The sequence below is a fragment of the Aethalodelphis obliquidens genome, unplaced genomic scaffold (assembly GCF_003676395.1).
Source record: "Aethalodelphis obliquidens isolate GAN/ISIS:26980383/991018 unplaced genomic scaffold, ASM367639v1 scaffold94, whole genome shotgun sequence".
NCBI classification, from domain to species: Eukaryota; Metazoa; Chordata; class Mammalia; order Artiodactyla; family Delphinidae; genus Aethalodelphis; species Aethalodelphis obliquidens.
In genome coordinates, this window is record NW_020838038.1 from 2,248,022 (window position 1) to 2,272,955 (window position 24,934).

Consider the following 24,934-nt stretch of genomic DNA (forward strand, 5'->3'; position numbering starts at 1 on the left):
GTTTTTGCAATTCTCTGAAATTTAAATTAGAAGTTATGTTTCCTTATCTTGACTGAGAAAGTTCAGCTTGCTCCTCTCACCCACTTCTTCTCTATGATCCCAATATAGGGTTGCCAAAGGTTACATTTCTATAATTGCTTAGCGCACTGCAATTGCTCCAGCGCACTAATTGCTCCAGTGGAATGATATGAAATGCATTTCCCTCCTTCCATCAGATTTCCTCAATATTCATATTCAGTCAAAAGGAACGCAACTCATTGTATTCCAACTACGAGTGGTGGCAGCCTTTTGCCTGGCTCCAGGGACAACGGGGCAGGCGTGCACAGGCACAGAAATGGTGCCCTTGCTGCTTTCAGCCTTTAGGTGCATTTCAGACCTGGCACTGAGTTTACAATTTCTGAGTGAAGTAGGAAAGCCCTAGAAAGTTGAAAGGTTTTCATTTCCAAAATACTCAAGAACAGTGTAGCTCTTTATCAGGACCCAGAAGGGAGAGTGGGGGCATGGGGCTGGGGAACATTGGTTCACTGTGGACTTCAGTGCAGGCTGAGAACAGAGACCGTTCTGAGGGATGTGCAGGGGCAGCTTATGGGTAGCGTGTGGACAAGCTTCCTTCACCAGAGACTTCCAACTTCTCTCCATACTCCAGCAAGACTTTTAAGCAGCAGAGTGGAGATGACCAGACTGTCAGCAAAGGAAAAAGGGGAAGCAGAAAGCAATGTGGTTTTCAGTGGTTGACAGAGAATGAACTCTACTCAACATAAGGTGTACACATCTTCATTATCTCCCCATATTTCTCAAGCTTTCTCAGCAAAAAATAAACAAGAGGGAATTACACTAATAACAACGACTTTCCAGCATCTTCTGAGCAGTAGCTTTCAACTCACGCCACAAAGAATTACAGCCACCAACAGCGTCTGTAGTTGGTAGGTTCTTCCCCTCTAGCTCCAGGACGGGGCACTAAAGAAAAAGGATAGAAGAAAGAATTGAGGAGTAGAGAAGACTCAGACTTGTCCACATGATATAGCTGCTGATCCCCTGCCCCGGGGGTGGTTGTGAATCCGTCCGTAGCCCTTGGTATAGTCAGGAAGAAAATCAACAACGCAGATATGAGTGAATCCAGTTTGCTGGGCCTCGGTTTCTGAAACTGCAACCCCCTTACTTCCCAGACTCTCTGGGACAGCTGTTCTACCTTTAAATGCACAAAACCGTAAGGGGGTGTAGTTTTCTGGTGACCCTCAGAGCGGAGGAACAGGACTAGAGTAGAGATGGAGCGACTCCCTGTCTCCCCGACCCCCATCGTACAGAGAAGCCCCGCCGGGACTGTGGCCATCCTAGCGGGGCCAACAGCTGTCCCGCCTCCGGGGCCCACTGCAGCGCCGGATCGTGTGTATGAGAGGATCCCTGTTCTCTCTGCTAGCCTACGCTCCCCTGCTGCCCACGCTCCACATCGCCGCCGGACTTTACCCGAACGTTCCCCAGAGCGGGAACCACTCTGTTCGCTACCGGGATGAGAGGCTCAGGCGCGCGGCCATATTGGCCACGCCCCCTTGTGCCTAGCCGCGCCCCTCACGCCGGGACACGTCATTTCGCCTATTCACGTCACTTCCCCGCGCGCCCGGCCCACGTCCCGAAGAAGCTTAAAGTCCCGCCCTGGCTACGCTCCCCGTGTCGGAGCCCGAACCTGTTTTCCACCCAGCTCTGCACCTGTTCTCTGTCCTGACTGCCTGACTGCCTGACTGCCCCTGCTGCCATCGCTCCGGGCCTCCGGCCGCGGTGACGCGCCGGCGCGCTAACTTGGGCCCACCTCTGGCCTCGCCGTAGCCCCACCCCTCCTTGGAGCCGGACCATCTTTGTTGCACACCTTAGAACTGTAAAGCCGCGCCCCCACGGACATGCCGCGCCCACGTTCACGGTAAATCCTTACACTGCGCCTACACCAGGGCCCTCCTTTCTGTTACGTCACTTGCGTCCCATACGCTACTCCGTGGCCCCGCCTCTTCATCGGCGTCCACGCCCCTGATCCGAGTCCTTTCACATTCCTCTTATCCTCTGGGCCACGCTCGTTTCGCTGACCCCATGCCGCTCTCTTGTGACCATTTCTCTGCTTTCCACTCTGGTAATTCCTCTGCCCACCTCTCCCGCAGTCTCGACCAATCCTGTCTTGCCTTTACGAGCGGCTACGCACCGACTGAGTCCCACATTTTCAGGTCAAGCCTCTGTGCTACGCCGAGGCCACGCCCCTCCCGAAGTGGCCGTCGCTGCCGCTCCTTCCCACGGTTGTCCAAACCCCGCCCCTCAAGCCCGGGTTATATTCCACTCCCCTCTGTCCTGGCCAATCCCGGCGCTCCGCCTATGCCGCACTGTACAACCCTGAGGTCCCCATTGATCACGGTAACTCCGCGCATGCGCGATTCCCTGCATTCCGCATTCCGCCATGGCCACGCCCTGGGTTCCCAGGCCATCCCCTTCTGGTTGGACTCTGGCCTGGTCCACGCCTCCTGCTCTCCCTCTGCTGGCCGAGCCTGGTCCTGGGAAGCCGCAGAGAAGCGGGCGGGGCTCACGAATTTTAGGAGAAAGTCGCCCGGGTCTCGGAGCTAGATGTTAGTGGCGTGTATAGGGTGAGACGAGCCTGCGGATCTCTGCTCCACGCCTAAAAATGGATTTTCTTCATATTTCTCCCAGTTCCAAACACCAGAAGTCCAAGAGCAGAAACCGGATAGGAAACGTAACTGAGGACCAACTGGAACTGTGTTCCTACCAGCTTCCCAGCCGCCTTTAAATGCTAGCGGGCTGCATGGAGTAAGCACACTCCTCTACTTCCTGATGGATGTCTCCTTCAGACGACTTTTTTAGGTACCTTGTGCCCTCCTGCTGTCTAGGACCTGTGGAGACAACACCACACTTAGATTTCTGCTTCTGGCCCCCTACTTTGAGATTAATTTTCTTTACTCTCTCCATTTACAATTCTGGGTCCACAGGAGAAAAGTGAAGAGGTTATTACCAGCTTTATTTATTTATTTTTTTCTTGTCCAGAAACCTCTGAGTGGGCGCTCCTAGGGGAAGGGCACTTTCCATTAGCCATTCAGTTATTCATTCATTGAAGTCATATTTATGGAGTACTATGTTCCAGTTACAAGACAAACTTCAAGGAGCTTATAGCCTGTTCCCCAGCTTGGGTTTGGATGGGACAAGAATTGATGAGAAAGTTAGGGAAGATGTGGTAAGGGGGTCGGTTATAGGTGGAAAAGGACTTGGTAAGTGCTGGTCTCTTTCTTTTAAATTGAGGGATAATTGACATGTTACATTTTATTGGTTTCAGGGGTACACATAATGATTCAATATTTATATAATTGTGAAATGATCACCACAATAAGTCTAGTTAACATCCACACATAGCTACAAGCTTTTTTTCTTGTGATGAGACCTTTTAAGGTTTACTCTCTTTGCAACTTTGAAATATGCAACACAGTATTATTAACTGTAGTCACTTTTCTGTACATTGCATCCCCATGGCTTATTTATTGTATCAATATAACTGGAAGTTTGTAGCTTTTCGCCACTTTCACCCATTTTACCCACCCCCACACCCTGCCTCTGGCAACCACCAGCCTGTCCTCTGTATCTGTGAGTTAGGTGTTTTGTTTTTTGTTTGTATGTGTGTTTTTTAGATTCCACATATAAGTGAGATCATATGGTATTTGTTTTCTCTGTCTGGCTTATTTCACTTAGCATAATGCCCTGCATGTTCATTTGGGTTTTTTTGTTTTTTTTGTTTTTTTGTTTTTTGCGGTACGCGGGCCTCTCAGTGCTGTGGCCTCTCCCGTTGCGGAGCACAGGCTTCGGACGCGCAGGCCCAGCGGCCACGGCTCAGGGACCCAGCCGCTCCGCGGCATGTGGGATCTTCCCAGACCAGGGCACGAACCCGTGTCCCCTGCATCGGCAGGCGGGCTCTCAACCACTGCGCCACCAGGGAAGCCCCATTTGTTTGTTTTTGAGAAGTACAGTTTTTCTTGATTTTTAGTCCCAACGGAAATCCTGATTCCTCATCATAATGATGCTATGAACTAAGCAGGAAACAAGTGTCATAAAGTGTAAGTGTCATAAAGAGTTTCATACAGATCCCCTCAATGTAAACTGTTGCCACAATCACAAAGCACAACTAAATCAATTTTATGAACCACCCAAACTTTCCTGTTTATTTGAGATCACAGGCCCTCAGTGATATGACTTAGCTAGGGCAGCATTTAGATCATCATTCCCCACGATGGCAAGTAAGTTTTAGCTCACATGTCGACTGACTGAATAACTGCATTGGGAAGTTTTGTGGCTGAGTCCAGGCTCCGAAGGAAAATGTTCTGTAATAGATTAACAATGTCTGTTGTGAGTCCAGGATGGATGAGTGGTTGCAACAACCTATCTGGCATCTCTGATTTGTAGTAATAGAGGTCTTGCATGCACGTCTTTTAGGTGGTCTTCAAAAACATTTCGTACTGTAAGTTTTTGATGTTTTCAGACAGTAGAAAGATCAAGGTCACCGTCACTGGGCAAAACTTAAGGGCAGAAACTTTGATGTGTTGATTACTTCATATGCTTTGTATATCAAGCAGAATGAGGGTAGCTTAAAATTCTGTTATGAAAATGAGAGCATCTAACCTGAAAGATACATGGCCCCTCTACCTCTTTGTAGAGGTTGGTAAAGGTGGTACCTATTGGCAGGACTAAATGTGACTGGGTGACACTAACTGGCAGCCAGATATAAGATTAAGAATGGAAAATACTACTCCATAGAGCATGGTTACAATAATCTTTAGCCTAGAAAGAATATCATGACTTGTCAAAACTGTGAGAAAACTCTTTTTTTTTTAAAAATTAATTTATTTTGGCTGCATTGGGTTTTCATTGCTGGGCACGGGCTTTCTCTTGTTGCGGTGAGCTGGGGCTACTCTTCGTTATGGTGCGTGGGCTTCTCATTGTGGTGGCTTCTCTGCACATGGGCTTCAGTAGTTGTGGCACGCAGGCTCAGTAGTTGTGGCTCGCAGGCTCTAGAGAGCAGGCTCAGTAGTTGTGGCGCACGGGCTTAGTTGCTCCGTGGCATGTGGGATCTTCCCGGACCAGGGCTCAAACCTGTGTCCCCTGCATTGGCAGGTGGATTCTTAACCACTGCGCCACCAGGGAAGTCCTGAGAAAACTCTTAATACAACACCCAAGCAAAGTTGGAAAGAGTTAAACATTCAGGAAGAAATGTCAGTAAAGTCTTGTTTTTACTACATGGGACTTATTTTTTTCATTTTTATTTTTAAAATTTTTATTTATTTATTTTCATTGAAGTATAGTTGGTTTATAATGTTGTGTTAGTTTCCGGTGTACAGCAAAGTGATTCAGTTATATATATTTTTTCAGATTATTTTCCATTATAGTTTATTATAAAATATTGGATATAGTTCCCTGTGGTATACAGTAAATCCTTGTTGCTTATCCATTTTATGTATAGTGGTGTGTATCTGTTAATCACATACTCCTCATTTATCCCCCACCTTTCCCCTTTGGTAACCATAAGTTTCTTTTCTATGTCTGTGAGTCTCTGTTTTGTATAAAGATTCATTTGTATTATTTTTTAGATTCCACATATAAGTGATATCCTATAACATTTTTCTTCCTCTGTCTGCCTTGCTTCACTTTGTATGATATTTTCTAGGTCCGTGCACATTGCTGCAAATGGCAATATTTCATTCTTTTTTATCACTGAGTAATATTCCATTGTGTATCTATACCACATCTTCTTAAGCCTATCGTCTGTTGATGGGCACTTGGGTTGCTTCCATGTCTTGGCTATTGTAAATAGCGCTGCTGTGAACATTGGGGTGCATGTATCTTTTCAAATTAGAGTTTTCATCTTTTCCGGATATATGCCCAGGAGTAGGATTGCTGGATCCTATGGTAGCTCTATTTTTAGTTTTTTAAGGAGCCTGCGTACTGTTTTCCATAGTAGCTGCAGCAATTTACATTCTACATAGGACTTATTTTAATGTATTGGTCTTCATGCAGATGAGACACTCAGACAGGCGCATATGCATCCTGTTTATGAAACCGTCCTTTAAATTGCTACCTTAGGAATATAAAGTTGGCAGAATTACACTCACTCAGTTTGTCTGAATTAATCTTCATTTCCAAACATTAGTGATTAACTTTCTCTGAACTAGAAAATTGTTACCCTGTGTGAAAAAAAGGCAAGGTTCATAATGGTTACAGTTGTTGATTAACCTACAAAATTTGATGAGCCTTCGAATATCGTAGCTTCAGATTTTTTTTCTCATCTTGAAAAGGGCATAAGGTACGGGAGTGGAGACAAAAATTTTCCAAAGCCCAGGGTTCCTTGTTTATGAAAGATACTGGGAGTTGTTTTTCTCTGGCTGGGAATGTCAAAAAAATTGCAATGTACCTCGTGATACTTCATTTCCACAGTCTTGAGCTCCTTAAACTGCCCATTTATGATTCAAATAAGTCAATTCAGTGTTATTAAATTACCCAATATTCATGGGCCGTGAGAAATGCAAATGGAACCAAATATAGTCCCTGCCCTCCAGGAGCTTAAAATTTGTAGGACCCAAAAGCAAATCATGTTGGCAATAGATCCATGTACAAATGTGAACAAAATGCTATGGGAACATAGGACAAAGAGAGAATAAAAAGTTAGTAGATTAGACAAGTCCACAGCAAATAGTAACAGCTAAAAATCTATAACAAAAAGAAAAGAAAAGAAAGATTCCTCGAAGGAGGTGATCATTGAGATAGACCTGTAATAGTGGTTAAGATGTTTAAAGATTAAAAAATGAAAGCTCACAGTGTTCAAGGTTGTATAGGTTTACAAAATACCTGTTTGTGACAGTGAAACAGAACAATCAGCTTCAAAATTTAAAAGCTACATTGGTTCTCCCTGCTACATCTTGTTTTATTGCAGGTAAATGGAGCATACATAATCCCCCACATGCGTTTACAGCTCTGATGTACTTTAAAAGGCATCTTGTGTGAATCAAAAGAACAACTCACGTGTTTTCTTTTCGTGTGGTCTCATATTTAATTCACCCTCCAGAGCAGTAGATCAATAGTTATGTGCCAAGAAACTGCTTTCCAGTAGTGTTGTGGAGTACAAAAAAGCACAGAGAAATCAATTTCTCTTTCCTGTCTCAGGAGACTCAGTGCCTTTCATATTGCTCACGGCTACAGTAGTCTCAATTTTTTATCTGCGTTCTCTAAACTCTAAATATTGGCAGTAAATAGGACCATATTCAGAATGATTGAAAATGCTTTATTTGCCATCATTACCACTGTTACTGATAAATTATTAAGCTCCTATTTGTGAAATTGCTGAAATGAGCATTGTATGAAGCAAGTTTGATATGAATTCTCTGGAGGTTTAATACTTAAAATTGTGCATGAAAATAAAGGCTAAGTATGTACAGGATTTTGAAAAGTGGAAGAAAAAAACCCGATATGTTGAGAGGCAAGAACAATAGCATCTAGTTCCACGTCTTTTATTGAACTCTCAAGCTCTTTAGTTGTTAAATCATTTTTAGCATGTTCCAAGTGATCCAGACCTTGTAAGAGTCTTCATATTTTACGTCAAGTTATTGACGGTGTCTTATTTTATCATTATACATTTTCTCTCTCTATTCATCTGACAGGACCTATAAAAGTCAATATTTTAAATCATTTCATTTTTGGCTGCTGTTTCTTTAGCTAATGACAAGTACTCTTCTAAGCAAATACTGGGGTATAGAAAAATAAAACTGTAACTATAGACTATTTAGAAAATAGAATGAGATCACTGTACATCTGTACTTCTTATGTCATGTGGCCAGAACAGTAGTCCAAGGAAAATTCATAGCCACAGATATTTTCACATTAACTGAGAAAGATTAAAAATAAATAAGCCTAGTAGCCAACTCAAGAGTTATAAAAAGAACAAGAAAACCAGTATGACAGAAAGAGTAAAGACTTAATAAATGTAAAGATGGATGAATCAGAAAGCAGAAAGAAAGGAATTAAAAATTAAATGCAAGATCTTGTTGTTTGATTAAACAACAACAAAAATAGGTAAATTTCTGGAAAGAACAAAGGGAGAATGAGAAAAAATTAATATATAACTAGAAAATATAAAGGGAATGTAACAGTGAATGGAGTATTTTATGGGAAATATTGTATAAAGTCCATGAGAAAACTGGAACATCTTAATGAAATGAATGCATTTCTTGGATACTGTAAACAGCGAAAAGGGACTCAGAAAGAAATACGAAACCTGAAATTACTGGCAATATAAGAAAAATTTAAAAGAACTCTTCCTCCGAAATATGTATGGTCCAGAATCTTCAACTCTGAATATTTTATTTCTTCTACATTTTCAAGTATTTGTAAACATAGACAATGTTAGAAATCTATCTGTACCATTTTCAACATGGTAATAATACGAGGGCTGGAGAAAAGAATCAGCGCTTGAAAAGGAACCTAAATATTCTTCTACAAAAATGGATTTAAAAACCTAAAGAAAGAAAAACACAGCAACTAAGTCCAGAAGCATGTTAGAAATCATCAAACTGAGCTTATCTAAGGGTTGGATCAGTGTAAAGAAATTTTAAACTATAATGTACCAAGTGGTAAAAATTCTTGGATCATAATAGATACTGAAAAGGCAGGTGATACAATTCAATATAGGTTATTGAATACAATTCAATAAAGGGAATTTTCAGTAAACTAGGAATAAAATAAATTTGATATATCTCATGATCTATCAATTTTAAAGTGACTCACCAGGGAATTCCCTGACCATCCAGTGGTTAGGACTCCGCGCTTTCATTGCCAAGGGCACGGGTTCGATCCCTGGTCGGGGAAGTAAGATTCCGCAAGCCAGACAGCGCGGCATGCATGCATGCATGTATGCATAAATAAATAAATGAAAATAAAGCGACTCATCAGATCCCGTGGAGGGCCCATGTGATTGCCACCGTGATGTTTCCCTGTTCCCATAGGGCCACTACAGTGAGACAAAACAACAATAACATCACACGAGAACATACAAGAAGATCCAAGGCTACGGAAGGTGTGTTTCAACTATTAAAATATATTCACATTGGTCGTCCATGCGGGTAGTAGTATGGGTATTTAGTACTTTTCTCTTTTTGCCTCTCTGTATTTTCTGTACAGAACTTCTATTCTTTTTTCTATTGTTTTTAAAAATGAGACAACGAACATTGAGAAATCATAATTCAGGAGAGAAGAGATTTTCTTCTTTTTTCAAATGAGTGGCTTACACTGACAAAAACTCGGCATTTTACTGTCTTCAAGCCTCGTCACATAAGTGACTAAGTAAAAGCAGAAGAGAGACATTTGATATATTTATGAAGTTTTAAGGCGAAAAGAAGGCTGAATCAGATTTCTATCTCGCTAACACAGCTTTGTTCCTTGATGCAAATAATCAGCTTTGTTATGTCTCTGTCTATTCCCTCCCCGCCCCCAGGATGCGTTTATCTAGTCTAACATTTCCTAAGATAACTTCATCTAGTCTGACTATTTTCAGGGGTCAGTTATGCGGGCCCTTCCTTCTAGGAAATTTCCATTTCATCTAATAGTGAAATTTCTGGAATGACTACTAGGCTAACTTTTGGCCACTTCTCTCTCTAGTACAACTTTTCCTGACTCTGTGCCCCGGCAACCAAGGTGAAGGAGATGAGGAAAAGCTCTTAAGTGGAGTTAGCCAACAGCAGTGGGTCATCTACGATAAGCTGTCACCCTAACCAGGAAGGGGAAATGAGAAGTGTAGCTGTTGATATTTTTCTTGTTGCTGCTTTAAAAATCCAGATTGTCCGTTTAACAGCCGGGTCACCCGATCTAATTTTTCCATTCATGGTTTTCAAGCAACGAGGTGGAATGTGGGGACTGAACACATGCAGAGGCAGCATGGTAGAGAGGAAAGTCCTGACACTGACCCGCTGGGGGGCTTGATCGGCACCTGTAGAATGCCCACTAGGGGAAAGGTTCTTCTCCACTCACTGCCGTAGTCCTCAGAGCATCTCTGAGGTTTCGTTACTATTTCAGTTTTGATCAGTGATGACCCTGAGACACAGTCGGGTTCAGTGTGGTGGAGATAGGGTTCAAGTGTAAGTCATCCAGGCTGGTAAAGTGACACCCATTCCACTCCCTGTTGCCAGCAATGCCTTAAATACTGGATCCTCGGTTTCCTCATGTGTAAGATGATTATACCACAGCAACTGTGGGCTGCTGTTTTGAGGATTAGAGGAATAATTCAGCAAAGCTAGTTCATGGTCGGTAGCTCCTAATTACTGTCGTGTAGCTGCACTGAGCAATGTAGTTGCTTAGCCACATGTTTCTACTTAAATTAAATTAACTTAGTAAAAGTTCATTTTCTCAGCAGCACTGGCCCCATTTCAAGTGCTCAACAGCCACCGATGCCTAGTGGCGTCCGTATTGTATACATAGTGTATAGTGCAGATATAGAACATTTCCATCATCACAGAATGTTCCATTGGATCGCACTGCTGTACATCATTAACTTTTGATTTTACACAGCTACCAGAGCTTAGCGCTGAGCAAAACCATTCTCTTTGAGGTGGAAACTCTCCTGAATGTTTACCTGTGGAGGTGAGAGTCTAATGAGGCCAGTCTTGGAAGGGTGTCCTTTGTTCACCAGAGATAGAAAGGAGTGATGTTTGTTTCCTAAATTAAGAGAGTCTATCTATACGCCAGAGATATTTCAGCCCTGAAAAGATGGGACGTTCATGCCAAGGTAAACCTCCAGAAAGGACTAATGCTTTCCACTGTGCATTTAACCAGACAACAACAGAAGAAAGGTGGGGGGAGGATTCCGACTTTTGGGTCAGCAGAGAAAACATTCTTTAGAGGTAGAATTTGGAAAGGACAGCTAATCTGTTTTCCAAACAGATTTTCGTAAATAACTGACAGGAGATGGGCTGCTTCTCTCAAAAGTATTAACCCAGATGATGGGGGTTAATCATTAAACCTTTTAGTTGGTGGCTTGCTTGTTTGTCTGATATTCTAATCCGGGTCACAGAATGGCTAAGGCAGCTTTAAGCGAAGGGTGGATTTTTTTCCCCTCCGTTTGTCTTGTGTTTTCCACTTTGAAAGAATGTTGTGGCTGCTCTTTTTTCTAGTGAGTGCTATTCATGCCGAACTCTGTCAGCCAGGTACGTAAGCCTTGAAACTTCAAAATAGATGAACAGTTTTCTAAATGATTGACAAGTCTCTGCCTGAAAGACTTCTTTATTTTTCTAAATCTGCCGTCGTGTCATGGCTTGAAAGTTGAGCCTGTGAATGTTTTATGAGTTTGAAATTAAAATTTCAGCCATTTAAGATGATTGCAGTTAAACTTCCGGAAGTATCTGGGGCAGTTTACTTGCAATTCTTTTGATTCGAGTTGCATTAAATATTAGCATCTATCAGGTTCCATTTTGGCAGATTTTATCATCATATAGTGCTCTCTGTCTTTTCTCTCTCTGGCAGATGCAGAAAATGCTTTTAAAGTGAGACTTAGTCTCAGAACAGCTCTGGGAGATAAAGCAGTAAGTGAAGAAACTTGTATGTTCCTTTAAAATTTTGTTTGCTGATAACACTGCTTTCTCTTCATAGTTATCTTAAACTTGTATAGATTGCTTCTAAAGACCTGAAATCTGATATTTTCTTAAAGCAAAAAAGATTGTAGTGAAATAGAAATTGTTAGTAAAGTGATTTTGCCTGAAGTATTTAATCTGCAGTGTGTGCTGGAAAATATGTGAAGTTCTGTGCTGCCCCAAACAATTTTGCAAGCCTGCACGTTTCAGCCTAGCAGAGTAGAGCAGAGGGGCCTGAGTCAGGCTCTCAGGTGTGGGCTGGGCTCTGCTCCTCACCGTTGTGGTCATTTGAACTTTGTCAGTGACTTTTCTCATCATTGAAAGGAGGGCACATTTCACCCGCATGAGATCTTTCATGGCACAAAACGTTCCAATTCTCAGGTGAGGTTTCTTCAATTCTTCTCAGATGTCAAAGTAATAGCATGAAATATATGCTTATGAAATTAAAGTTAAAAAAATACTCATGGGGCTCCGGTAGCTATAGGAACAGTAAAGACTGTTGAATTAATAAGATGGAGTTGTGTCATTCTAGTTTTGGTTTTCCGGCATGGTCTGTGACCATTTTCCCGAATAGAAGGTGATAGTAAGACGCCTCAGGCTAGAGATGATAAAAGAGTGCTAAAGATACTTGGAAGTATTCAGTTGGCAGGGCAATCCACCGTTTTGTTTGCTCACTCCGTGAGTAATAATCATTCTAACCGCCACCATTCCTTGAGAACTTAGTTTACTTTCTAGCTGGGACCCTTCTAATCACTTTGCTCACATCAGCTCATTTAGCCCTCACAACAACCCTTTGAGGAAGGTGGCATGGGTATTCCCATTCTCATTAGGTGGATAAGAAAACTGAGGTGCAGAGACATTACGTGGCCTACTCAAGATGTCAAGTCAGCAAGGCGCAGGGGTCAGGTTTGAACCCAGGCAGTCTGACTGCAGAATCCACCATCTCTGCCAGTGCGTAGGGTTGCTTATCCCAGGATCCTCTGAGGGCAGGCACCGTGCTGGATGCTGGGGATGCAGTGCAGCTAAAACCAGGCTTATCCTTGCCCTAGGGGAGCTTATAGTAGTGGAATTGGTTGCATATTAATGAACCAAATGCAAGTGTGTAATCTTGGCAAGCGTTACAGGGAGGAGAAGTACGTAGGGGCTTTGGCCTCATGAGGGGCCGCAGGGACTGGCATTTGCTGTGAGGTCTAAGGCAGGAGTAAAAGTGAACCAGGGGATGAAAGGAAAGAGGGTGGAGGGACCAGCACATGCAAAGGCTTATTATAGGAAGGAACTTGGGGAGAGTGAAGGGTGGAAGGAGGGCAAGGTGCCTGGAAGTGGAGCAGTGGGGAGGACCATGGCGCATGATGAACTTCGGGTGGAAGGAAGGGTCAGGCCAAAGAATGTGTGGACTGTGTTAAGGAGTTTTGATGTTATATATATATATGTATATATATATATATTTTTAATTAATGTATCTATTTATTTATTTTTGGCTGCGTTGGGTCTTTGTTGCTGTGCACGGGCTTTTCTCTAGTTGCAGTGAACGGGGGCTACTCTCTGTTGCCGTGCACGGGCTTCTCGTTGCGGTGGCTTCTCTTGTTGCAGAACACGGGCTCTAGGCATGCTGGCTTCCGTAGTTGTGGCACATGGGCTCTAGAACGCAGGCTCAGTAGTTGTGGCATGCGGGCTCAGTAGTTGTGGCTCACAGGCTCTAGAGCGCAGCCTCAGTAGTTGTGGCGCACGAGCTCAGTAGTTGCGGCTCACGGGCTCTAGAGCGCAGCCTCAGTAGTTGTGGCGCACGGGCTTAGTTGCTCCATGGCATGTGGGGTCTTCCCGGACCAGGGCTCGAACCTGTGTCCCCTGCATTGCCAGGCAGACTGCTAACCACTGCACCATCAGGGAAGTCCTTGATATTATCTTTAAAGCGACGAGGAGTTTCGTGGAAGGGGCGTCATGACAAAATTTGTGTTTACAAGACACTTTGGCTACAGTGTGGAAGACAGAGTCCAGGCGCCTGGAGTAGAGAGGAGGAGCCAGTTGGGAGGCAGGTGGAGTAGTGCAGGTGGGAGATGATGGCTATTTGGAGTATGGTGTGTTGGTGGAGGGGGGGGGCAGTGAAGGGATTTGAGAGTCACGGGGATGGGATGACAAGGAAGAGAGGACGACGGGTGAAGCATAAGCTTTTGTTTCTAATTATGCAACTGGATGCCTGATGGCCCATTTATGAGTCAGGGAACCAAGAACCAACAAGAAAACCATGGCTTTAATTTTGGACTTACTGAGTTTGAGGTATTATTGACAAACAGGCAAGGACAGAGCTGGCTTGAGATACACATTCCTGCGTCACCTGCACTGAGGTGGTAATGACAGTGCTGAGGGAGAAAGCGGAGGGTGGCAAGAGGAGAGGGGCTAGCCTTGAGTTTAGCGATTCTCGAAAGCTTAAAGCCCTTGTAGAGGAGGGTGAACCTGCAAAGGAGGCAGAGGGGCAGGAGGACAACAGGACGATGCTGTATCACGAAAGGGAAGAGAGTGCCTTCAGATGAAGGGACTGTTCAAGAGCATCAAATGCTGTTGAGAGGCCAAGCGAGGCGTGACTGAAAACTGCTCATTGTGTTGAGCAACGTGAAGGTCATTGGTAACGTGAGAGAGCCGCTTTGTGGAGTGGAGTGATTGGAAGGCAGATGGTGGAGGAGGTTAAGAATAAGTGGGCAATGGGGCTTCCCTGGTGGCGCAGTGGTTAAGAATCTGCCTGCCAATGCAGGGCACACGGGTTTGAGCCCTAGGTCCGGGAAGATCCCACATGCTGCGGAGCAGCTAAGCCCGTGTGCCACAACTACTGAGCCTCCGCTCTAGAGCCTGCAAGCCACAATTGCTGAAGCCCATGTGCCACAACTGCTGAGCCCGCGTGCCTAGAGCCCGTGCTCCGCAACAAGAGAAGCCACCACAATGAGGCCCGCTCACCGCAATGAAGAGTAGCCCCTGCTCGCCGCAACTAGAGAAAAGCCCACGCACAACAACGAAGACCCAACACAGCCAAAAATAAATAAAATAAATAAATTTATATATAAAAAAAAAGAGTAAGTGGGCAGTGACCATGTAAAGACAGAAGGATGGACAACTCCTTTGGGAATTTTGGCTCTGAAGGGCAGGAGAGAGACAGCAATGGGTAGAAGAAGGAGGACTGAATAAAGTGATTTAGTTTTGCTGTTGTTTTAATGGGAAAGAGTTGAGCGTGGTTCAGAGTCAATGGACAGCCTCCAGTCAGCACTGAATGCACAGAAGAGAGGGGAAAACTGTATTGTTTAGATCCTGGGAAGGGCCGAATGGAAGCGTTCCTAATAGAGGTGGACAGAACAGCCGTTGACAGGAGGAGAAACACCACATCTGGCCCTTCGGGGGAGGATGTGGATAAGACATGTGCCTATGGAGGAAGTTTTGTACTTGGTGTCAGGAGGGCGGGGGAGTGTGAGTGGATGACTCAAGATGTATCAGTAACTTAGGAAACAAGAGCTCCTAGTGAGAGTGAGGTTTGAGGGAAGCACTGAGATTTGGGGAGGCCTGAAGGAGCTTTGAAATAGTCATTGTGAAGTTTGAGAGAGAGAAAACTGATGGAGAATCCTAAGGGGATCCTGGGCAATTTGGGAGTAGGTCATCATGAGTTTAGAGTTAAGCCACAGAACCTGTTTTGTGATTTTCTCCAGTTACACTTGATTACCACCTAAAATGTGGGGTCAGCCACTTCAGTTTGCTAGGGCTGCTGTAACACAGTACCACAGATTGAGTGGCTTAAACAACAGAAATTTGTTTTTCTCTCATTCTGGAGGCTGGAAGTCCAAGATCAAGGTGTCAGCGGGGTCGGTTCCTTCTGAGTTCTGTGAGGGAGGGATGTGTTCCAGGGCTCTCCCCTTGGCTTCTAGATGGCTGTCTTCTCCCTGTGTCTACACGTCTTCCCTCTGTATGTGTCTGTGACAAATCTCCTGTTCTTCCAAGGACACCCGTCCTATTGGATTAGGGCCCACCCTAGTGATCTAATTGTAACCTGATCACCTCTGTAAAGACACTATCTCCATATATGGTTCTATTCTGAGGTACTGGGGAGTTAGGATTTTAACATATGAATTTCTTTGTAGGGGGGTACAATTCAGCCCATAATACACACATACACTCAAGTTTTCAGCTAAGAGTATAAAAAGTAAAATTGTACCAGTGTTAATAAAGGGAAGGAAGCTGAGAAGGGGAGTCAGTTTATGAGGGAAAGGTGAAAGGGAAGAAGGGAATCAACTGTTTATGTCCAGGATGAGATGTCCAAGTGACCTGTTTGTTGACTGGCTACTAATACTGCAGATTTGGAAGAAGATAATGCAATGGGAAACACACCACACTTACAATGATAGAATAGCCGGGAAACTCTATCCTGAACATTATGGTGACATGATTTATCATGGTCTCCAGTCTTTATTGTATGAGGAAGATGAGAGAGAGACACAGACAGACACACACCAACACCAGTGTGGCCACAGTTAGAACCCAGTGGACCAATTTTTACCCCATGCCTCTTCACTTTACCTTCGGTTTTACTTCTCTTTCAGTACGCCTGGGATACAAATGAAGAATATCTCTTCAAAGCGATGGTGGCTTTCTCCATGAGAAGAGTTCCCAACAGAGAAGGAACTGAGTAAGTAAGCAATGAAAAGTCTAAATTGATTGTTTGCAAGTATTATTTGAGACAGGACATTAATTCAAAACTCAATCTTGAAAATAAGGTATACATCTAATTTTTAAGGGACCCACATTTTAATTCAACATTAAAAAGAACCTTTATAATCTAGCTCAGCTTACAGTTTATATCATGTTCTAACAATGCTCTTCATTCAATAGGCACTATGAAGATAAATATAAAAATTTGTAGTTACATGTCATAAGCTTTCTACATTTCTCTCTCTCTCTGCATATATATATTATATAAGTTGAAGTTATATAAGTTGAAGATTAAGATGCTGACAAGGTAGATTTCATTCTGAGGCCTCTTCTTTCAGCTTGTAGGCAACACCAGATCTTTGTATGCTCACACGACCTCTTCTTTGTTGAGGGGGAAGTGGCAGGGGAGAGAGTGAGCATTCTGGTGCCTTTTTGGATGAGGGTGCTAATCCTCTCTATCAGGGCTCCACCATTATGACCTCATTTAACTGTAATTATCTCCTTATAGGCCCTATCTCCAAATATTAATACATTCACATTTGGGGTTAGGACTTCAATATATGAACTTGGGGGGCAAGGGGATAAGTGCATAGCACTCATTTTGAAAATAACTTACATATGTATAGGTTCATTGCACTGTTGGTATCTATCATAGCACCTTGTTTATTTTCTTCAAAGCCTTAGTACAACTTTTAATAGTTTTACATTTGAATCTGTTCTTCCAAAGGAATCTTCCCTATTTGTGATGTTTCCTTCCATCTCCATTTGTGATTAGGGTAACACTCCTGGTTTCTCTCTACTCCCTTACTTCACTCTTCCCTTGAGAGGTGAAATGACTGATTTGATTGGTGGGCTGGAGGGATAAACTGGGCATGGGTTCCCTTCTCTTGAGGAGCCGGCCTGCCCTCAGCATGCATTTTTCTGTGCTGCCCCTCACACTAAGTACAGAATCAGGCCCTGCCTGGGCAAGCTTACACACCCACACAGCTGTCCGTGCTGTCTGTAGCTGTAGACTGTTTAGATTGGTAGGTGCCAGATCCTAAGGTGTTAAATATCTTGCATAGTACACCAGAATATGGCGATACCTGCCTCGGTTCAGCTCTGCCTGGGTCACTATAGATGAATTTATCTCATCGCAGGATATTTTTAAAATTAGGAAGGAAATTTGCCTTTTATTTTGGTCTCCTGTCTGCTTCATTCTTTTGTCTTAATTTTATTGAGAACTTGGCAGAGAGGGTTTCTATTTTTGTCTTCCTCAGACCCACAATGTATTATGCATGGGCTGTGAATATAAGGGATAAAACAGAAGAGTAAAATTTGGGGAGCAAAATAAACATATGATATGTGGATTTGCGTGTACACAAACACACACATATATACACAACACACATATGTATTTTTTCACACATATGTACTTTAAGATACGTAACATATTCACATGATTCAAAAAATTAAAAGAAGGAGGTGTAAGGTAAAACAAAATGATGCCCTACGTGAACTTTACTCTTGTTTTATAGATTTTTAGAAAAGATATATTTGCCTTTATCTTATGCCTTTAAATGGAAGCATTCTTTCCAAAACAATTTATAATAACCTTTTAAAAATTAAAATGAGGGCTTCCCTGGTGGCGCAGTGGTTGAGAGTCCGCCTGCCAATGCAGGGGACACGGGTTCATGCCCCGGTCTGGGAAGATCCCACGTGCCGCGGAGCGGCTGGGCCCATGAGCCATGGCTGCTGAGCCTGCGCGTCCAGAGCCTGTGCTCCGCAACAGGAGAGGCCACAACAGTTAGAGGCCCACGTACCACAAAAAAAAAAAAAAAAAAATTAAAATGAGAAGATTGCCTTCCAAAAAATAAAAAAGGAAAAATATAAGGAGAAGAGGGAACCCACGTACACCATTGGTGGGGACGTAAATTGTACAGCCACTGTGGAAAACAGTATGGAGGTTTCTCAAAAAACTAAACATAGAACTACCATATGACCCCACAATTCCATTCCTGGGTATATATCAGAGAAAAAGGAAAACCCTAACTCAAAAAGATACATGCACCCCAATGTACACAGCAGTGTTATTTACAATAGCCAAGACATGGAAGCCACCTAAGTGTCCATCAACAGAAGGATGGATAAAGAAGATGTGGTGTACACACACACACACACAGACACACACACACACACAGACACATCCATGTATATACATATACATACAATGGAATACTACTCAACCGAAAAAATGAATGAAAATTTGCAACAACGCGGATGGACTTGGGAGGCTATTATGCTTAGTGAAATAATAAGACGAGTACTGTATGTTATCACTTATATGTGGAATCTAAAAAATAAAGTAGTGAGTATAATGAAAAGAAACACACAGATATAGAGAACAAGCTAGTGGTTCCCACTGGGGAGAGGGAAGGGGGAGGGGCAAGATAGGGGTAGGGGATTAAGAGGTACAAACTACTATATATAAAATAAATAAGCTACAAGGATATATTATACAGCACAGAGAATATAGCCAGTATTTTATAATAGCTATAAATGGAGTTATAGCCTTTAAAATTGTGAATCACTGTGTTGTACACCTGAAACATATAATATTGTACATAAAACTATACCTCAATTTTCAAAAACGAAAGAAAAGAGAAAAATATAAGGAAAACAGCCGCTGGTCGTCTCACAATGCTAGCCCCTCAACTAGTCTCTTTTTATCTTATTGTCATTTTTGATCAACAGATTTTATACATCGCTGTGTTCATTGTATTATTACATCCTCTTAGTACCTAAATTTCACCTTGTAAGTGACTATGTTATATCACATTTCCATTCTTAGGAAAAGTTAATTTAAATATGTAACATTTCAGATTAGTTTTGAGGAATTCACTTTGGGAATTTGATTTTTCGGAACCCGGACATTGTAGGAGTCTGTGAATATGTAATCTGGTTTATTTGCAAAGGTGTTTTAATTGGAACTGGGTGCATAGGCTCTATAGAGGCTTTTGTTGCCAATGTCAGTTGAAAAATTGAAAAGCGCACACCTAGATTGGGGTTAACAAATTGTTTTCCTGTAAATGCTCAGGCAGCTTGAGTCCCAGCAAGCAGTACTGCTCTCAGGGGGCTGAGGGATGAGGGCTGCCTCATGAATCAGGATGGGCTTAAGATGCAGTACAAGTGCTGCCCCCTAACGGTGGCTGCTTCTTTACATGAGCAGGTTTCCTCTATGGGAAAGGGCACCACACAATGCACGATGAATTGAAAACAACTTCCCAGACAGGCTGCCTCTCCAGAGTGTGGTGGGTAATAGAAAGGCACCACTAGCTTGGCAAATGGATCCGATTTTAAATGTGCTTTTCCAAGGTCTTTTGGTGCCAGTGTGAGGCAGAGTGGATTCTAGAGGGTGGGAAGTATGCCTGTTAGGATGGCTTTAGGGATTCAAATCTTGAACATTGGCCGATTTTTTAAATCGTTTTTTTCCTATCCTGTCACTGCTTATTCTATGGATACTGCAGAAAACTTAGAGCTACTGAGATGCACTGGGTGGAAGATGTAAAGAGTAACTCATTACAGATAGTCAAATAATGGACAGAGTAATGAAGACTCTTCGTCCCACCTTTCACTCAGTCCTAACTACGGTATCTCATATCAAGCGCGATCACCTCCAGTGACACAGGGCTCAGTGTCTCCTCTGCATATCTGGGAACGTACCGCCAGCCTACCCTTGACCCAGTATAAGCTGGATTGACTCTGCCAGAGGGTGTTCTTCCTAAAGCGAGGTCCTGGCCACATCCATGAAGGACTTGCAGGAGAGCTGAACGGGTCCAGTCACCATGACCCCAAGCGGGCAGTGGAAGAGAAGGTCGAGGTTCTGAGAGGCAGAGGGCGAGGCCCTGCAGAGCGGGTGCGGCGTGTCCACGGCCTTCCCCGCAGGACAGGGGCGGGGATGGGTCCCGGTGCGGGTGCACCACGCAGCCCGCTGGGAGCTGACAGCTGGGTCCATGTGATGGGCGTCCACTAGCGCCCAGGCCACACTAGTGGCCCCTTGCATGTTCCCCTGCCCACCTCAGGTCAGGCAGAGCTGCTAGCAGAGAGAGGAGTCGTCTGCGAGAGGAGAGAAGGGCACATCACTCCCCAGCTTGCAGACGTTCCCAGGGCCACTTCCAGCTGCCACCAGAGTAGCAGCACCTGGAGCGCGAGCCACCGTGATGGTGTCCCCAGCCACTGCCACTGTCCCGTGGGTGGAACAGAAATGGTGCCTGCCTCTTAACTGGAGAAGTCTGAAGGCAAAGGCTGGCTTGAGCCTCCATGGCTGGGTGAGAGAGGGCGGCTTTGCCAACAGCCTGCACTCGGACGGCTGCCCGCCCGGGGCCAAGCAGAGGCCTCCGGAGGGAGCTGCACGAGTCGCTGCCTGTGGGGCCCGAGATCCAAGTGCAGGGCAAAGGAAAGGCGGCAGAGTGGGCAGGGAGGGGCGAGATGGAAGCCTTCGGCCCTGGCCAGAGTGCGTCGTCCTTGTCAGGGGAAGGGGCAGTGCACAGGTCCCCAGACGGTCTCCTGAGGCCCCCCGGGTGCACTCTGGGTGGAGAACGCGAGGACCCGCCCCGGCAGGGGCCACCAGCGGCCAGAGGGCAGCACAAGGAGCCTGGCTAGGGAAAAAGAAGCTTGCCTTTTTCTCTGCTGTCGGATCCCCGCGCTCTCCCACCTCCCTTTTCCATCCCCCGGTGAGTGGGACTGCAGGGAGGTAAGGGGCGAAGCGCAGGAGGGGTGGAGCCAGGAGAGTAAAAGAACAGAGCAGGCCTCTGAGGCCAGCACGGCCGGGGCGAGGGAAGCCCTGTGTTAGGGGCGGGAAGACAGTTCATCTAGGTTTTGATCAGACCAGACCGGCCTGAGCTCTTCAAGGGCCAGAAGTGACAGGCAAGCTCCATTGCGCCTCCTCGAGGTGCTGTCAGGGAGTGAGGGAGAGAAAGAGCTGACAGAGCGCCCAAGGCAGTGGCGTGAGAAGCAGAAGCCTCTTCTTCACGGCGCTCCCCTGAGGCCGCCTGTGCCCTACACTGCTGGATGGGGGCCAGAGAATTAAGTAACCTCTGTTGGAAGCCTGCTGTGTAGGCTGCTGGGTAGGCCCTGAGATTTAAATGATGGGTAAATCCAGGTCCCACACAGCACAGGCCCACACCCAAGAAGCCGGCCCTGGGAGTCATGGAAGACGGACGAAATGTGACAGAAACAAGACAGTTCCTTTGAAAGCATTACTTACAAATCTTGATATCAAGTGGTTTTCTTGCTCTTCCCTGGATTTTCTTAAAAGTAGAATGGAAGAGGGAAGGACAAGTTTAAGTGGTAGAAAGTTCTGGTTTCATTAGATCAGATTACTTGAAGGTTTCTTGGGACTTTGATTGAAGATGGTAAACAGGTGTTTTCAAGTTTTTATAATAAGGTTTAGGCCAGATTTTCTAAAATAGTTTCATAGGAATTTTTAAATGTTGAAAGTATTATTATCTCAGGAAAATATGATTAAGTTTAAACTTTAGTCTATTTTCCAGGAAAACTGAGAAATCTAATTGCCTGGTTTACTCCAATATTGGTTGTTTAGAATAATTTATCATTTTTAGCAGGAGAGGCAGAAGTCTAACTCAGGCCTAGCGTTCCCTTTCTGAGGAAAATGCTGTAGGGCACGGAATGGATTTCTTCCTCTGCCTAATTATTCAAGGATAAGCCTTGTGATCTAAGAACGAACAACATGCTCTTGTATCCACGGTAAGGGGATTAACGGTCTCGTGCCTGTTAAACAGCAGCCCAGCTCCTGTTTAGTCCTTTGATTTCCAGAAACAAGAGCCCGATTCTTCCCACCCTAGTTGGCCCTGTCTGGCGCCACTGATGAGGAGTGGCAGTGGAGCCAGTTCTGAGACAGTTACCTTCAGACCAGGGCTCCCCACACTTGAGGGATGGGAGTGGACCCTTCTACCCTTTTAGTGATTTGCTGACAGGAGCGACTGTATATGTGTAAATACTACATACAGCTTTGTGAAGTAGTCGGACAAAATTGTTATTCCAGTGAATACAAAGAATTCCATCAGACCCATCTATATTTACAAATCTTGAAAGTGTAGGTTTGCTGTTTAGCTGTGCTAATGCCATTTCAGTCATTATTTATTTATTTTTATTGAGGTATAATGGACAGATCACATTATATTAGTTGCGGGTATACGACATAATGATTTGATATTTGTGTGTATTGTGAAATGATCACCTCAGTAAGTCTAGTTAACATCCGTCACCGTGCATTGTGATATAATCTTTTTTCTTGTGATGAGAACTTTGTAAGATTTAGGCATTTCAGTTTATTCATTACATCAAAACATACTTTAAAAGACATGTTTAGTTCAGTAAGTGCTGTCGGCTGATTAATTTTTCATTTTGTGCAAATCTTAGAGGACATTCAGTGTGGTCACATTTAGAAGAAAGGGCGTGGAAGAAGTCACGCTGGTTGGACATAATCTATCACTGGAAGGAATCTGCATCTTTTGGTCGCTAAGTAAATTATCTACTGAAATCTATAAATCACTCTTCATGTTACTCCCTTTAGCACCCACTTTCCTTATATGTACACTTCCTCTTGGCTACCTCTATCTGCACTATATTCAGGAGTCTTCTTATACTAGAGAGTTGTCTGTGTTATGTTGTCTGAATATTTGTGATTGGGGAAACAAAGTTTTAGGGAAGTAATCTCCCTCCTTTCCTTCCTCCCTTTTCTGTTATTGCCGTGCTGGCCGAATTTACTTTCTCAGTTACTCTCTCTTGGAATAATGTAGAAACAGTGAGTAAAAACAGTGGAGCTCATTACTCCGTTCTGTTAGTTCATTCATCCATCTATTCATATCACAGTCACTGAGCGCCCACACGGGCCACACTTCAGGAATACAGGGCCTCACAGTGCAGGGTAGGCTTGGGCCTTGGCCTCGTGGCCCAGGGCCCAGAGAAGTCTTGTGTTGCAGATGGACAGAGTGTTTGATAGGCTCCCAGGGAACGCTCAGCTGATAAAATTGAAAACGGTGCTCAAAGCTTGGAGACTATGAAGCTCTACTGTGGGTAGAAATTAGAGCCCCTCCTGACAAAGACTGTGGACAAACCACGTGGAATCCAGAAGCCCTGTGCCCTCCCCTCTGTCCTGGGTCTGTTCTCCGACGGAGCATGGCGTCTTGTGGGCAGATCCGGGCATCTCGGGAGTTTTGGCTCCCACTTTGGTTTTAATCTTCTGGTGAGCTCACACTGTGACCTTGATCTTCAAGCGTCTTAATAGCACTAAACTCCTAGACCCGGCACTCATGGGCAAGGTCGTGCAATCTAAATGCCCCTGCAGTAGAACTCTTTTCCTAACCCTCCCTAACCATAGTAGCTAATCATTGTTAGCTCTTGGTAAACATCTGTGAGTGAATGAAGCATGCTTAACGTCCTGGCTCTTAAACCAGGGCCCCGTCTACTGGGCTGCAGTGGACACAAGCAGACGGTGTCCCACCCACCATTTCTCCCTCGTGTTGCACCTGAATCCCCTGGGCGGATACTCCCACGGTGAAGGTGGCGGGAATGGCCACAGTAGAAGGAGCTCCCCGCCGCCTGCATTTTTTCTCTTGTTGGACCTCAGTGTCTTACTCTTGCGGTACACAGGACATCCGTTAATTTCCCAAAGGGTCATCCAGACAGGGAGGAAGCCCCAGCCCACGAGGGTGTCTCCATCGTCCTATGCAGCCTCTGCCTTGCAGCTGGCTCCAGAAGCAGGGCTGTGCTTTCCCCTGGCCCTTTCCCCACAAGCTCGCTACTTTGGGAAGTGGGTTTACTCATTACCAGTTCAACTGCCTGGATCAGAACAAAATGTAAACACATCTCTGTAGTTCTGTTTGTATAGTTGATATTTGTAGAGCAGAAGCTTACTGTTTTGTGTGCTTAAAACCTTTGACTTACTTTTCCTGGCTAAACCATCATGTAGGAGGGATACTTACTGCTCTTCTACTGAGGAAGACCCTAAGCAGTTAACCGTACCCTCACTGACACACGAAGGTCTCAAGCCCTTTCTGGTAACTCACGCAGAGTGCAGTGCCTCGTCTCATGTCTAGCAAATGGCAGGGAGTAAACTTCAGAATAAAAGCTTGATTTATAGAGTTCCAGCCCAGGATGTTTTGTATGTAACAGTAACTGTCTCCATTGAAAATGTTGAGTTTAATATTTTCAGCCAGCAATTTTAATGTTTTGGACATCTTTATTTCTAAGTAGATAACATATTTTCCTGTTATTTGCTGAGGTGCTGTGTTAAAGCCTGAGCTGCCACCCAGTGGAAACACGGAATGAAGGACTTGAATTCGTAGTAAGGGATAGTGGGTTCCATGGTGATGGGGACAGAGGAAGCGCTTGGGCCACAGTGTGTCGATGCAGCTGTGTGCATCCCTCCTCCTGCCTTGGTTTCTTCATAGCACATCTCCCCACCTGTCAGTGTGTACATTTATTTAAATGTCTACCTTCTGTCTCCGCCCCCTTAGAAAGCGTGCTCCATGGGAGGGAGAAGGGACTTTGCTATGTTTACAGCTCATTCTCTGACTCTCTAGAGGGGAAACCTTGAAATTCATGTTTGA

At 44.5% G+C, this 24,934-nt stretch overlaps 1 protein-coding gene across 13 annotated transcripts in view; it reads left to right on the forward strand.

Annotated features, from left to right (window-relative positions):
- The window catches only part of CLTRN (collectrin, amino acid transport regulator), a 50,241-nt gene that overhangs the window by 1,443 nt on the left and 23,864 nt on the right, over positions 1 to 24,934 (forward strand). For 3 of the 13 annotated variants that reach the window (XR_003430597.1, XM_027095782.1, XM_027095783.1), the window contains exons 1-3: positions 2,860 to 3,254; positions 11,533 to 11,591; positions 16,214 to 16,299. Coding sequence is in view for 12 of the 13 variants with exons in the window: in XM_027095782.1 (XP_026951583.1) it covers positions 3,122 to 3,254; positions 11,533 to 11,591; positions 16,214 to 16,299 (278 nt within the window). In the remaining variant the exon portion in view is untranslated. The other 10 variants (XM_027095784.1, XM_027095789.1, XM_027095788.1 and 7 more) reach the window with 10 other exon arrangements.